The sequence below is a fragment of the Pecten maximus genome, chromosome 16 (assembly GCF_902652985.1).
Source record: "Pecten maximus chromosome 16, xPecMax1.1, whole genome shotgun sequence".
Lineage (NCBI taxonomy): Eukaryota > Metazoa > Mollusca > Bivalvia > Pectinida > Pectinidae > Pecten > Pecten maximus.
The window spans coordinates 35,506,844-35,522,801 of NC_047030.1; the positions used below are offsets into that span (position 1 = coordinate 35,506,844).

The 15,958-nt window shown below is 39.2% G+C and overlaps 1 protein-coding gene across 1 annotated transcript in view; it reads left to right on the plus strand.

The window, feature by feature from the left end:
• Positions 1 to 15,958, plus strand: part of LOC117344806 — a 37,525-nt gene that overhangs the window by 11,512 nt on the left and 10,055 nt on the right. Inside the window, exons 2-9 of the mRNA XM_033907632.1 lie at positions 2,370 to 2,985; positions 3,370 to 3,432; positions 3,784 to 3,846; positions 7,228 to 7,290; positions 9,053 to 9,115; positions 10,509 to 10,571; positions 14,488 to 14,550; positions 15,544 to 15,606. Of these exons, the coding sequence (XP_033763523.1) occupies positions 2,409 to 2,985; positions 3,370 to 3,432; positions 3,784 to 3,846; positions 7,228 to 7,290; positions 9,053 to 9,115; positions 10,509 to 10,571; positions 14,488 to 14,550; positions 15,544 to 15,606 (1,018 nt within the window). The 5' untranslated portion in view covers positions 2,370 to 2,408. The remainder of the gene's footprint in view (positions 1 to 2,369; positions 2,986 to 3,369; positions 3,433 to 3,783; positions 3,847 to 7,227; positions 7,291 to 9,052; positions 9,116 to 10,508; positions 10,572 to 14,487; positions 14,551 to 15,543; positions 15,607 to 15,958) is intronic.

The following is a 15,958-nucleotide window of genomic DNA, read 5'->3' on the forward strand; positions in this document are numbered from 1 at the left end:
GGACCAATAAAAAACAACATGGCTGACGGGCAGCCATCTTGGATTTTGACAATTGAGGTTTGTTATCGCTATTTCTGATAAAGAACTAAAGGGATCTTTCTCAAATTTCATTTGTAGGTTACCCTTGGTCCCTAGTTATGCATATTGCATTTGAGGACCAATAAAAAAACAACATGGCCGACTACCAGCCATCTTGGATTTTGACCATTAAAGTTTGTTATCGCGATGTCTGAGAAAGTACTGAAGGGATCTTTCTCAAATTTCATATGTATGTTACCCTTGGTATGTAGTTATGCATAATGCATTTTGGGACCAATACAAAAAAACATGGCCGACGGGCAGTCATCTTGAATTTTGACAATTGAAGTTTGTTATTGCTATTTTTGAGAAAGTACTGAAGAGATCCTTCTCAAATTTCATGTGTAGGTTGCACTTGGTCCCTAGTTTTGCATATTGCATTTTGGGACCAATAAAAAACAACATGGCTGACGGGCAGCCATCTTGGATTTTGACAATTGAGGTTTGTTATCGCTATTTCTGATAAAGAACTAAAGGGATCTTTCTCAAATTTCATTTGTAGGTTACCCTTGGTCCCTAGTTATGCATATTGCATTTGAGGACCAATAAAAAAACAACATGGCCGACTACCAGCCATCTTGGATTTTGACCATTAAAGTTTGTTATCGCGATGTCTGAGAAAGTACTGAAGGGATCTTTCTCAAATTTCATATGTATGTTTCCCTTTGTATTTAGTTATGCATATTGCATTTTGGGACCGATCAGAAAACAACATGGCTGACTGCCAGCCATCTTGGATTTTGACAATTGAAGTTTGTTATTGCTATTCCTCAGAAAGTGCTGAAGTGATCTCTCTGAAATTTCATATGTAGGTTGCCCTTGTTCCCTTGTTATACATATTTTATTTTGGTACCAGTTGGATATCAGCATGGCCGACAGGCAGCCATCTTGGATTTTGACAACTGAAGTTTGTTATCGCTATTTCTCAGAAAAAAACTGAAGGGATGTTTTCAAATTTGATATATATATGTTACCCTTGGTCCCTAGTTATGCATATAGCTTTTTAGGACCAGTCGGATAACAACTTGGCCAACAGGCAGCCATATTGGATTTGGCAACTGAAGTTTGTTATCGTTATTTTACAGAAGGCACTGAAGGAATCTTAATTAAATTTCATATGTAGGTTCCCCATGGTCCACCGTAAACATTGTCGACAAACAGCCATTATCGCTAAATCTCAGATTTCATATATTAGTTTCCCTTGTTTGAAAAGTACTGGAGGGATGTTTCTCAATTTACATAGATTAGTAAGGTGAAGGGGAGAATTGAGAAAAGATCGATCTGACATGGAACCTATCAAAATCATTCAATGTTAGGTGCCAAGATCCCTCTGGGATCTCTTGTTAGGTTACCTGAGACAAATGAAATTTTGCAGGAAGCTTCTATGGCCAAAAGTCAACCAAAATTGTGAATTATATGATCCCCACACCCCAGGGCAAATCTTCTCTACTCTCAGATATGGTTTGGAATCAAACACTCTTCATAGATGGAAGGGTCTTAAGGTGCTTTACCAAAATTGTGAATTTCATGACCCTGGGGTGTCATGTTTGCCCCTGGGGAGGAGGTAAACTTTACTGTAGTTTATATAGGGAAATCACAGTTTTGTCTTTTATTTCTTGGATTTGTAATGGAATTCATTCTAATTTGGTTAACATTATCAGTATGAGATGACAGTTTGATTGCATGCACATGTTGGCCCTGAATGACCCCCAGGGGCTGATGGGTGGGGTTAAAAAGGGTCAAATTGACTGAAATTTCAAAAACCTTCTCTACTCTCAGTTATGATGGAATCAAATACTCTTCATAGATGGAAGGGTCTTAAGGTGCTTTACCAAAATTGTGAATTTGATGTCCCTGGGGTCCGGTGTTTGCCCCTGGGAAGGGGGTAAACTTTACCATAGTTTATATAGGGAAATCACAGTTTGACTATAATTTGTTTGATTTCTATTGAAGTTTTATTGAAGTTCATTTTAACTTGGTTAACATTATCAGCTTGACATGGTAGTTAAACAGAATTAAATAAATAAACTGAAATATTTAAAATCTCAGGTGAATTAAGGCCGGCCCATGGGCCTCTTGTTAATTTGTACGTGAAGTGTCAAACACTGTCCAAAATAAATGATCTTTCTGTATTTACCCGGTATTGTCAAACTTAGGGGCAGAATAGGAATGGTTGATTGGGAACGGGGAGGGGTGTGGGGATTGGGGGTAGAGATCAGGCAGTCATCCTGCAGACAGTTCTAGTTTACCAGATATTTAGAATCTAATTTGCTTTGGCTTCTATTTTCCAGTACCACTGTCACTACATCGCTGTAAACCAACTTTAGAATATGGCTGCCAAGTACCAGTCGACCAAGGAAACTGTTAACTTTGCCCGAATTTGTATACTGATGATTGATGTCGTCCAAGATGTCTTCAGAGAATTACTCCACTCTCGTCTGCCAACCTCAGGACTTGGCCCTGTTCTTGGGAACCAGAAGAGACAGATCTTCTCTTTGTTGAATAACCAGCAGAGGAAGATCCTGTTCCCCAAAGGTGGAGTGTTTGCAGGGTCATTGCAAGATTTAGATACATCTCTTATCTATATCCTGCTTAGGAACCTTGGAAACATTCCACCTCACAAGAACGGTTGGGGGAGAGTTCCAGATTTGGCAGACAGATCGCTTTCGGCCAACATTGACCGTCTGCGAGTTCAGCGTAATGAAGCTTACGCACATGCAAACACTGCCTCCATTTCTGATGGAGATTTCAAAATCAGATGGGCCGACATCAGGAAAAGTGTGGAAGACATAGAGAATACTGTATTGACAAGTATGGCATTTGTAGCAAAGGTGGACAGCATACTGTCCATGAGGATTGACCCACAGACAGAGCAAAATTTTATTGTTCTTGTGCAGAAACTTGAAGGTAAGCTGTGCATAGGGTTTACGGTAACTGGGATAAGTATTGTGATTCAGAATTAACATATATTTAATAGGTTTTAACTACAGAAGCCATTTGCTTATAATTAATCCCATTTTACAGAAGAACAAGAAGTGTAAAATCAGGGTTGAACGTCCTGATATGAAGAGTCAGGGTATTTGACCAATAAAGGTAATCCAAAGAGGAATACTTGGACACTTATACAAAGTGATCAAGATCAAAATATCCAGAGGCCTTCTACGTGAAGATGTGCAATTTTAAACTGTTGAAATGTTTATTTAAAGTTTAATACTGGATGACATCAGTGGTATTTTACCTGGTACATGTATGTACTTTATTACTCAGTCTATACAATCATTGTCTTTCCAGGGGAAATCGGTGACATCAAAGTCCAACAGGACACGATGAAGACAGATGTGGAGGATGTAAAAGGTAAGATACAAAAGGAGATCCATTACGTACAAATATACACAGTCAGAGATTTTTTATGTTTACATTGGAATCAGCAAAGCAAAATGGCCGACAGGTGGCCATCTTGGATTTTGAAATTGAAATTTGTTATCGCTATTTCTTGAAAAGTACTGGAGGAATATTTCTCGAACTTCATATGCAGGTTCCACTTCATGTTATCAGATTAGTAAGAGGTAAAAAAGAAAGAAAGGAAAAGTAGAGAGAAGATCAGTCTGATATAGATCCAATAAAGACATCAATGGTAATATACCTGGTGCACTGCATGTACAAATGTACTTTATTACTCAGCCTGTGCAATCATTGTCTTTCCAGGGGAAATCGGTGACATCAAAGTCCAACAGTACACGATGAAGACAGATGTGGAGGATGTAAAAGGTAAGATACAAAAGGAGATCCATTACACAGTCAGACATTTTTCATGTTTTCAGTGGAATCAATAATTTCCAAGTTTTTACCTGAGAAGGTCCTTAGCTTACTCCCCTTAGGATAGGTAAGTTTATATTGTTGTGCTGCATCTATCCATCTTATTATTCAATGTCAACATTTAATTTATAGGGTGTTGAGACTTTTGATCAGAAAAATAAAATGGCTGACAGACGGGGCCATGTTGGATTTTGAGAATTGAAGATTGTTGTAGCTATTTCTCGAAAAGTACTTGAAGGGATATTCCTCAAGCTTCATGTGTAGGTTCCCCTTGGTCCCTTTTTGTGCCATTAGAACTTAGATTTTTGATGGAACAAAATGGCCAGTTCTTTGACTTACCTGTCCCAATGTGTTACCATACAGTTTTTTAGGTCATCTGACCCAAAGGGTCAGGATGACCTATAGTCATCGTGCTTCGTCCGTCGTCGTCCGCCGTGCGCCGTGCGCCGTCCGTAAACTTTTTCTTTCAAAACGCTACTCCTCCTTAACGCTTGGGTGGATTACTTCCAAATTTGGTTTGAAGCATCATTGGGGGAGGGCAATCATATTTTATATAAATGAGGCTGGTCTGACCCCTGGGGCCAGAAGGGCGGGGCCCCAAAAAGGGAACTTAGGTGAATATTGCTATAAAATCCTACTCCTCCTTTACCCTTGGGTGGATTACAACTAAATTTGGTGTGAAACATCATTGGGGGAGGGCGGTCATATTTTATATAAATGAAGTTGGTGTGACCCCTGGGGCCTGAGGGGCGGGGCCCCAAAAGGGGAACTTTGATGAAATTTTGCTATAAAATCCTACTCCTCCTTAACCCTTTAGTGGATTTCAACCAGATATGTTGTGAAACATCATTTGGGGAGGGCGGTCATATTTTATATAAATGAGGCTGGTGTGACCACTAGGGCCTGAGGGGCGGGGCCCCAAATGGGGAACTTTGATGAAATTTTGCTATAAAATCCTACTCCTCCTTAACCCTGTAGTGGATTTCAACCAGATATGTTGTGAAACATCATTTGGGGAGGGCGGTCATATTTTATATAAATGAGGCTAGTGTGACCCCTGGGGCCTGAGGGGTGGGGCCCCAAAAGGGGAACTTTGATGAAATTTTGCTATAAAATCCTACTCCTCCTTAACCCTTTAGTAGATTTCAACCAGATATGTTGTGAAACATCATTGGGGGAGGGTGGTCATATTTTATATAAATGAGGCTGGTGTGAGCCCTGGGGCCAGAGTGACTGGCCCAAAAAAGGGAACTTTGATGAAATTTTGCTATAAAATCCTACTCGTCCTTAACCCTTTGGTGGATTTCAACCAGATATTGTGTGAAACATCATTGGTGGAGGGTGGTCATATTTTATATAAATGAGGCTGGTGTGGCCCCTGGGGCCAGAGGGGCAGGGCCCCAAAAGGGGAACTTTGATGAAATTTTGCTATAAAATCCTACTCCTCCTAACACCCATAGTGAATTATTACCAAATTTGGTGTGAAACATCATTGGAGGAGGGTGGTCATATTTTATATAAATGAGGCTGGTTTGACCCCTAGGGCCAGAGGGGCGGGGCCCCAAAAGGGGAACTTTGGTGAATTTTTGCTATAAATCCCACTTCTCTCTAACCCTTGGGTGGATTAATACGAAATATGGTGTGAAACATCCTTTGGGAAGGGTGGTCATATTTTATATAAACGAGGCTAGTGTGACCGATGGGGCCTGAGGGGCAGGGCCCCAAAAGGGGAACTTTGGTGAATATTTGCTGTTAAATCCTAATCCTCCCTAACCTTTTGGTGGATTACAACCAAATTTGATGTGAAACATAAGGTGACGGCAATCATATTTTTTAATGAGACAGGTTTGACCCCTGGGGAAAAAAAGATGGGGCAAAAGGAGCGCTTAGGTTAAACATTTCTTAAAAATGCAATTCCTCCTTAATGCCTGAATTGATTACAACCATATTTAGTATGAAACATCATTGGGGAAAGGCAATCCTAATTGATATAAATGAGTCTTGTCTGACCCATTGGGACAGAGGGGCATGCCCCAAAAATGGGAACTTGGCTAAAATTTTGCTTTATGATGCTGCTCTTCCTGGACAAGCTAAATGGATAAAAACTAAATTTGATCTAAAACATAACTGGCTGCGATAAATAATTTATGGTAATAATGCTGGATTGGGGTGTGTGTCCCTGCTGTAAGTGTAAGTGTTTGTCAGATGACCGTTAAGGCCCATGGGCCTCTTGTTTGACTCACCTGTCCCAATGTGTTACCAGTCAGTTATTTAACTCACCTGTTCCAATGTGTTACCGTACAGTTCTTTGACTCACCTGTCCCAATGTGTTACCATACAGTTTTTTGACTCACCTGTTCCAATGTGTTACCATACAGTTTTTAGGTGCTGTGAAACAGCAACCTTATTTGGCTAACCTGTCCTTCTGTGTTACCATTCAGTTCTTTGACTCAGCTGTCCCAATGTGTTACCATAAAGTTCTTTGACACACCTATCCCAATGTGTTACCACTCAGTTCTTTGACTCACCTGTTCCGATGTGTTACCAGTCAGTTATTTGACTCACATGTCCCAATGTGTTACCACTCAGTTCTTTGACTCACCTGTCCCAATGTGTTAACATACAGTTCTTTGACTCACCTGTCCCAATGTGTTTCCACTCAGTTCTTTGACTCACCTGTCCCAATTTGTTACCACTCAGTTCTTTGACTGGTCTGTCCCAATGTGTTACCACTCAGTTCTTTGACTCACCTGTCCCAATGTGTTACCATACAGTTCTTTGACTTACCTGTCCCAATGTGTTAACATACAGTTCTTTGACTCACCTGTCCCAATGTGTTACCATTCAGTTCTTTGACTCGCCTGTCCCAATGTGTTACCATTCAGTTCTTTGACTGGCCTGTCCCAATTAGTTACCACTCAGTTCTTTGACTCACCTGTCCCAATGTGTTACCACTCACTTCTTTGACTGGCCTGTCCCAATGTGTTACCATACAGTTCTTTGACTCGCGTGTCCCAATGTGTTGGCCAAAATATTTATAAGACACGATTTCACTAGATAGCAGGTAGCTTTTCGGGGCCCAGTGGGCCTTGTTTGACTCGCCTGCCCCAATGAGTTCAGATCTTTTCCAACTGACTGGTCTGTCAATACAACACCAATTTAGGGCAGAGGAAAGAAAATATCAAATTTGGAACTGAAAAATATTGTCTTATCGAAGGCACCCAGGATGTTGTGTATAGATATGAGTGTATCTATAATAGATATATGATGCTTCACATCATCAACTTCCATATTATCCACAATGACATACAAGCATATTGTTTGTCTTTTCAGGGGCAGTCAGTGATGTCACAGTCCGACATAACACGACGGCAAGAGATGTGGATGACATAAAAGGTATGATATAATTAAAAAAATAAAGGATCATGATATTTCCTTCCTCGCCCATCTGTAAATATGTCTATTTTTAGCCCACCATCATGAGATGGTGGGCTTTTCAAATCGCCCTGCGTCCGTGGTCCGTGGTCCGTCCGTCCGTCCGTCCGTCCGTCTGTAAACAATTCTTGTTATCGCTAATCCTCAGAAAGGATTGAAGGGATCTTTCTCAAATTTCATATGTAGGTTTCCCTTGGTGCCTTGTTATGCATATTGCATTTTGGGATCGATCGGAAAACAACATGGCCGACAGGCAGCCATCTTGGATTTTGACCATTGAAATTTGTTATCGCTATTTCTGAGAAAGTACTGAAGGGATCTTTCTCAAATTTCATATGTAGGTTCCCCTTGATGCTTAGTTATGCATATTGCATTTTGGAACCGATCGGAAAACAACATGGCCGACAGGCAGCCATCTTGGATTTTGACCATTAAAGTTTGTTATCGCTATTTCTGAGAAAGCACTGAAGGAATCTTTCTCAAATTTCATATGTCGGTTCCCCTTGGTGCTTAATTATGCATATTGTATTTTGGGACCGATCGGAAAACAACATGGCCGACAGGCAGCCATCTTGGATTTTGACCATTGAAGATTGTTATCGCTATTTCTGAGAAAGTACTGAAGGGATATTTCTCAAATTTCATATGTAGGTTCCCCTTGGTGCTTAGTTATGCATATATTGCATTTTGTGACCGATCGGAAAACAACATGGCCGACAGGCAGCCATCTTGGATTTCAAAAATTGAAACTGGTTATCGCTATTTCTAAGAAACTAATGAAGGGATATTCCTGAAATTTCATATGTAGGTTCCCCCATGTGCCTAGTTATGCAAATTGCATTTTGAGACCAATCGGAAAACAACATGGCTGACAGGCAGCCATCTTGGATTTTGACAATTGAAGTTTGTTATCGCTATTTCTCAGAAAGTAATGAAGGAATCTTTCTCAAATTCCATATGAAGGTTCCCCTTGGTGCCTAAATCTTAAATTTTATATATAGGTTTCCCTTGTTTGAAAAGTACTAGAGGTTTCTTCTGAATTTACACAGATTAGTAAGACTTAGAAGAAGAGAAAAGTAGAGAAAAGATCAATCTGAAATGGAACCTATGAAGAACATTCAATGGTGGGCGCCAAGATCCCTCTGGGATCTCTTGTTAGCTCTTTTTTAGAAGTATTCAAACGATATTTGGCATGCTGTATGATAAGGTTCCCCTCAATAGCTTAAGTTAATTTGATTTTGAGTCTGAACCAGGGAGCAAAATGGATGACATTCAGTCATTTTGGATTCTGACCATTGAAGTTTGTAGATTATCTTTATCTTTTGGGGTACCCGAGGGACGACCCACATGTTGTTATTTTTCGGCCTCCTAAAAACTTTGACATGGCAGCCACGAAGGCCATTTTGTAACATGATTGTGCAATCATGGTTTTTCTGAACAATAACTATTTTAAACTTCTCAAATTCCTTTAGGAAGATCTAACTTACCAGAACTGATCCTGAGATGGTCTTGATCAAGTGTTATTTTTCAGGTTGATCCAAATTTCAAAAATTACTAAACCTACCACAGAGAATGCATACTACAATAATATAAGGGTCTTTAATTTAGAGTCAGATGACCGTTAAGGCCCTTGGGCCTCTTATAATAGATATATATGATGCTTCACATCATCAACTTCCATATTATCTACAAGGAAATACATGTATATTGTTTGTCTTTTCAGGGGCAGTCAGTGATGTCACAGCCCGACATGACACAACTGCTAGAGATGTGGATGAAATAAAAGGTATGATATAATTAGTCATCATATTTCCTCCCTTATCCATTCGTAAATAACTCTATTGATAGCTCGTTCTTGAGAAGTATTAGAAAGTTATTTTATGCTTCTTAATAACGTTCCCCTAAATAGCTTATTTAATTTTGAGTCTGACCCAGGGAGCAAAATGGCTGACATGCAGTCATTTTAGATTTTGACCTATGAAGTGTGTAGATTGTTATCAGTTTCTCTTGGAGTACCCTGAGAAAAACCCATTTGGTCAAGCAGAAGTTATTCCAAGTACAGAATGGATATTTTTCAAACTTCATATACAGGTTCTGATTGATCACTTGTTTTATGTATTAAATTAAGAGTCTGAAATGGAAATGAAAATGCTGACAGGCGGCCATCTTGGGTTCTGAAGTTGAAATTGTTATCTCCATTTCGTGAGGAGTACTTGAAGGATTGTTCAAAATTTGATGTGTAAGTTCCTGCCTATCCCTCGATTGCATTTTGTGACCAGTCTGTCCTGAAAACAATCTAGCAAACAAACATCATTATCGCTAAATCTCAAATTCATTATATAGCTAGGATTCCTTTGTTTGAAAAGTACTGGAGGGATGTTTCTCATTTTGCACAGATAAGTAAAATGAAGGGAAAAGTAGGGAGAAGATCAATCTGACATGGAACCTATGAAGATCATTCAATGGTGGGCGCCAAGATCCCTCTGGGATCTCTTGTTTATGTTTAAATTGGAATCAGCAAAGCAAAATGGCCGACAGGTGGCCATCTTGGATTTTGAAATTGAAATTTGTTATTGCTATTTCTTGAAAAGTACTGGAGGAATATTTCTCGAACTTCATATGCAGGTTCCACTTCATGTTATCAGATTAGTAAGAGGTAAAAAGAAAGAAAGGAAACGTAGAGAGAAGATCAGTCTGATATAGATCCAATAAAGACCTTTCAATGGTGAGCATGAAGATCCCTCTGTGATCTCTTATATTGAAAAATGTGTTGTGTAAACTACAGGAGGGCTGTGCTTAATAAAACCAGAAGAACGAGAAATGTAAAGTCAGGGTTGAAAGTCCTGATATAAAGAGTCATACTATTTGACCAGGATAGGTAATCCAAGGAGGAATACTGTATTATGACTTGGACACTATCCACAGATCTTCTATCCTGATATAAAGAGTCATACTATTTGACCAGGATAGGTAATCCAAGGAGGAATACTGTATTATGACTTGGACACTTATACAGAATAATAAAGGTCAAAATATCCAGAGGCCTTCTACGTGAAGATATGCAATTTTAAACTGTTGAAATGTTTATTTAAAGTTTAATACTGGATGACATCAGTGGTATTTTACCTGGTACATGTATGTACTTTATTACTCAGTCTATGCAATCATTGTCGTTCCAGGGGAAATCGATGACATCAAAGTCCAACAGGACACGATGAAGACAGATGTGGAGGATGTAAAGGGTAAGAAATAAAAGGAGATCCATTACACAGTCAAGAGATTTTTGATGTTTTCAGTGGAATCAATAATTTCCAAGTTTTTACCTGAGAAGGTCCTTAGCTTACTCTCCTTAGGATAGGTAAGTTTATATTGTTGTGCTGCATCTATCCATCTTATTATTCAGTGTCAACATTTCATTTATAGGGTGTTGAGACTTTTGATCAGAAAAACAAAATGGCTGACAGACGGCCATGTTGGATTTTGAGAATTGAAGATTGTTATAGCTATTTCTCGAAAAGTACTTCATACATGCCATATTTTTCGGAGACCAATAAGGGAGATTGATGATTATTTTAAGGGAGTTTTGCCTAAAATAGGGGAGATTTGTGCGCGGCATGAATATCGAAGTTTTACTCAATTTTTAAGCAAGTAACTAATTTTGAAAGTGATAAAGAATATTTATATTTATTTTGGATATTAATCATATTGTATATGCAAACATCAAAAAGTTGTATAAGGTAAAAAATGCAATAAGTATACATTCAGATTCTGATGATATGAAATTTTTTTTTCGATTTTTTTTTTATGCAACACAAAACGTTTTACAGCTTTATGCATATTGCATAACAGCATTTGAAAAGGGTATATTATGATTACATGTAGCTAAAGATTAAGACAAGCAAGTTATTCATTTATCAGTTGGGATTTTTTTTTAAATTAGAAAGCTTGATCCACTCTGAGGGAACACATCAGTTGTAAAAATCACCATGAAATGTCCTGTGGGATACCTTATGTTGGACTGATTAGATATAGAAATATTCCAAGTGTGCAAGTGTATACATGTACATGAAATCATGAGAACGGAAGATGTTCATATTAGGAGACTGCAGTAAATCTTATCACGATCATTTTTGATTTTGTATATTGTCTCTGTCATGGACTGTACAGTCATTGTAAACACCATGATTGACCACTACGACCAACAGATGTGCTAATTTTGATAGTTTTCTAAAAGAAAATATCGGATTTCATCTTGCTATCACTGATCAACGATACACATAGTAAATGAAAAACACGTGTGATTTTGCGTCTGATCAGACCCTGTATCAATTACCATCATCAAAGTATGGTCCTAATAGAAAACAAACAATAATTCAAGTCTGTTAGCTAATGGGGTTAAAGTTGTTTGTAAGCGACTTGCCTTTATTTCATTGTGATAGATATTCTAGCGCAAACATTACACTAGCCAGAGCTTCGTGTGAAAGCCGTGTCCAACAGGCGCCATTTTGATTGAGTGATCACGTGAACAGATGGATCACATGATCGCTTAATTTAGCCGAATCTCGCGAGAAAAACTACTGAATTGTAAACAAAAATGGCGTCGGCAAAAATACCGGAGGGAATTACAAAATACGGGAATTTGGGATCTCCTCCCGGGAGGAAATAAATGACTTGAAAATAAGGGAGATTTTGTCTTACGCCAGGAGGTATGGCATGTATGGTACTTGAAGGGATATTCCTCAAGCTTCATGTGTAGGTTCCCCTTGGTCCCTTTTCGTGCCATTTGAACTTTCTGATGCGACAAAATGGCGAGTTCTTTGACTCACCTGTCCCAATGTGTTACCAGACAGTTTTTTGACTCATCTGTCCCAATGTGTTACCAGACAGTTTTTAGGTGCTGTGAAACTACAACCTTATTTGACTCACCTGTCCCAGTGTGTTACTATGCAGTTCTTTGACTCACCTGTCCCAATGTGTTACCATACAGTTTTTTGACTCACCTATCCCAATGTGTTACCAGACAGTTTTTAGGTGCTGTGAAACAACAACCTTATTTGACTCACCTGTCCCAATGTGTTACTATGCAGTTCTTTGACTCACCTGTCCCAATGTGTTACTATACAGTTTTTTGACTCACCTGTCCCAATGTGTTACCAGACAGTTTTTAGGTGCTGTGAAACAACAACCTTATTTGACTCACCTGTCCCAATGTGTTACTATGCAGTTCTTTGACTCACCTGTCCCAATTGTGTTACCATACAGTTCTTTGACTCACCTGTCCCAATGTGATACCATATAGTTCTTTGACTCACCTGTCCCAATGTGTTACAACTCAGTTCTTTGACTAACCTGTCCCAATATGTTACCACTCAGTTCTTTACTCACCTGTTCCAATGTGTTACCATACAGTTCTTTGACTCACCTGTCCCAATGTGTTACTATGCAGTTCTTTCACTCACCTGTCCCAATGTGTTACCATACAGTTCTTTGACTCACCTGTCCCAATGTGTTACCACTCAGTTCTTTGACTCACCTGTCCCAATGTGTTACCATACAGTTCTTTGACTCACCTGTCCCAATGTATTACCATTCAGTTCTTTGACTCGACTGTCCCAATGTGTTACCATACAGTTCTTTGACTCACCTGTCCCAATGTGTTACCACTCAGTTCTTTGACTCACCTGTCCCAATGTGTTACCATACAGTTCTTTGACTCACCTATCCCAATGTGTTACCATTCAGTTCTTTGACTCACCTTTCCCAATGTGTTACCGTACAGTTCTTTGACTTACCTGTCCCAATGTGTTACCATTCAGTTCTTTGACTCACCTTTCCCAATGTATTACCATTCACTTCGTTGACTCACCTGTTCCAATGTGTTACCACTCAGTTCTTTGACTGGCCTGTTCCAATGTGTTACCACTCAGTTCTTTGACTCACCTGTCCCAATGTGTTACCACTCAGTTCTTTGACTCACCTGTCCCAATGTGTTACCATACAGTTCTTTGACTCACCTGTCCCAATGTGTTACCATACAGTTCTTTGACTCACCTGTCCCAATGTGTTACCACTCAGTTCTTTGACTCACCTGTCCCAATGTGTTACCATACAGTTCTTTGACTCACCTATCCCAATGTGTTACCATTCAGTTCTTTGACTCACCTTTCCCAATGTGTTACCGTACAGTTCTTTGACTTACCTGTCCCAATGTGTTACCATTCAGTTCTTTGACTCACCTTTCCCAATGTATTACCATTCACTTCGTTGACTCACCTGTTCCAATGTGTTACCACTCAGTTCTTTGACTGGCCTGTTCCAATGTGTTACCACTCAGTTCTTTGACTCACCTGTCCCAATGTGTTACCACTCAGTTCTTTGACTCACCTGTCCCAATGTGTTACCATACAGTTCTTTGACTCACCTGTCCCAATGTGTTACCATACAGTTCTTTGACTCACCTGTCCCAATGTGTTACCATACAGTTCTTTGACTCACCTGTCCCAATGTGTTTCTATGCAGTTCTTTGACTCACCTGTCCCAATGTGTTACCATACAGTTCTTTGACTTACCTGTCCCAATGTGTTACTATGCAGTTCTTTGACTCACCTGTCCCAATGTGTTACCACTCAGTTCTATGACTCACCTGTCCCAATGTGTTACCATACAGTTCTTTGACTCACCTGTCCCAAAGTATTACCATTCAGTTCGTTGACTCACCTGTCCCAATGTGTTACCATTCAGTTCTTTGACTCACCTGTCCCAATGTGTTACCACTCACTTCTTTGACTGGCCTGTCCCAATGTGTTACCACTCAGGTCTTTGACTCGCGTGTCCCAATGTGTTGGCAAAAATATTTATAAGACACCATTTCACTAGATAGCAGGTGAGCTATTCGGGCCCAGTGGGCCATGTTTGACTCGCCTGCCCCAATGTGTTCCCACTCAGATCTTTTCCAACTGACTTGTCTGTCAATACAACAGCAATTTAGGGCAGAGGAAAGAAAATATCAAATTTGGAACTGAAAAATATTGTCTTATCGAAGGCACCCCGGATGTTGTGTATAGATATGAGTGTATCTATAATAGATATATGATGCTTCACATCATCAACTTCCATATTATCCACAATGATATACATGCATATTGTTTATCTTTTCAGGGGCAGTCAGTGATGTCACAGCCCGACATAACACGACGACAAGAGATGTTGATGACATAAAAGGTATGATATAATAAAAAAAATAAAGGATCATGATATTTCCTTCCTCGCCAATCTGTAAATATGTCTATTTTTAGCTCTTTCTTGAGAAGTATTCAAACGATATTTGGCATGCTGTATGATAAGGTTCCTCTCAATAGCTTAAGTTAATTGAATTTTGAGTGTGACCAAGGGATCAAAATGGATGACATTCAGTCATTTTGGATTCTGACCATTGAAGTTTGTAGATTATCTTTATCTCTTGGGGTACCCGGGGGACCAACCCCATATTGTTATTTTTCAGCCTCGTAAAAACTCTATGGCAGCCACGGTGGCCATTTTGTAACATAATTAATTGCACAATCATGGTTTTCCTGAACAACACCTATTTCAAACTTCACAGATCTTTAAAGTCAGATGACCGTTAAGGCCCATGGGCCTCTTGCTTTATAGATCTTTCTATAATTTCAAGTAGGTTCCCCTTGTACAGGTTGACGTTGAGAAAGCTAAGGAAGGAGAAAAGATCACTCTGGCATAGACCCAATTAAGATCATTGCATGAATTTGAAAAGAAACACAAGATGATTCATGCTCCATGGACTTAATTAATTGACACCATGTGATTCATGCTCAATGGACTTAATTAATTGACACCATGTGATTCATGCTCAATGGACTTTAATTAATTGACACCATGTGATTCATGCTCAATGGACTTCATTAATTGACACCATGTGATTCATGCTCAATGGACTTTATTAATTGACACTTACAGCCCGCAGCTTTTGAGCAATTTGGGTTTTCAGCATCCTTGGGTCAAAATCGAGGTCACTGTTACTATAAATACATTTTCTACATCCTCATTATACCAACATCACTATTACATCTAATTGTCCTGAAACATTACAAACTTACAGCTGTGATATTTTGAATAAATTTACATTTAGATGTCTTGTTTATCATTCAGTGCATGTACTTTGATATTCAGTCTCCACATTGATATTGTTTGTCTTTTCAGAGGAAATGAACAATGCCAAAGGAAGACAAGAAACGTTGACAACCGATATGGGTAACATGAAGGGTAAGATATGAATGGAAGGCCTAACAAGTCCAATAACTTGGAAATGGTTGTATTTATGAATACAAGAAAGATAGCATTTTTAGCCCACCATCATCAAATGGTGGGCTGATCAAATAGCTCTTCGTCCAGCGTCTGGCCATCCATACTACTATTTCTCAGAAAGATATTCATGGATCTTTCTCAACTTTCATTTCTATGTTCCCCTTGGTCCCTAGGCAGCCATCTTGGATTTTGACAATTGAGGTTTGCTATCGCTATTTCTGAGAAAGCACTGAAGGAATCTTTCTCAAATTTCATATGTAGGTTCCCCTTGATCCCTCATGTTGCATTTTGGTACCAATCTGAAAACAAC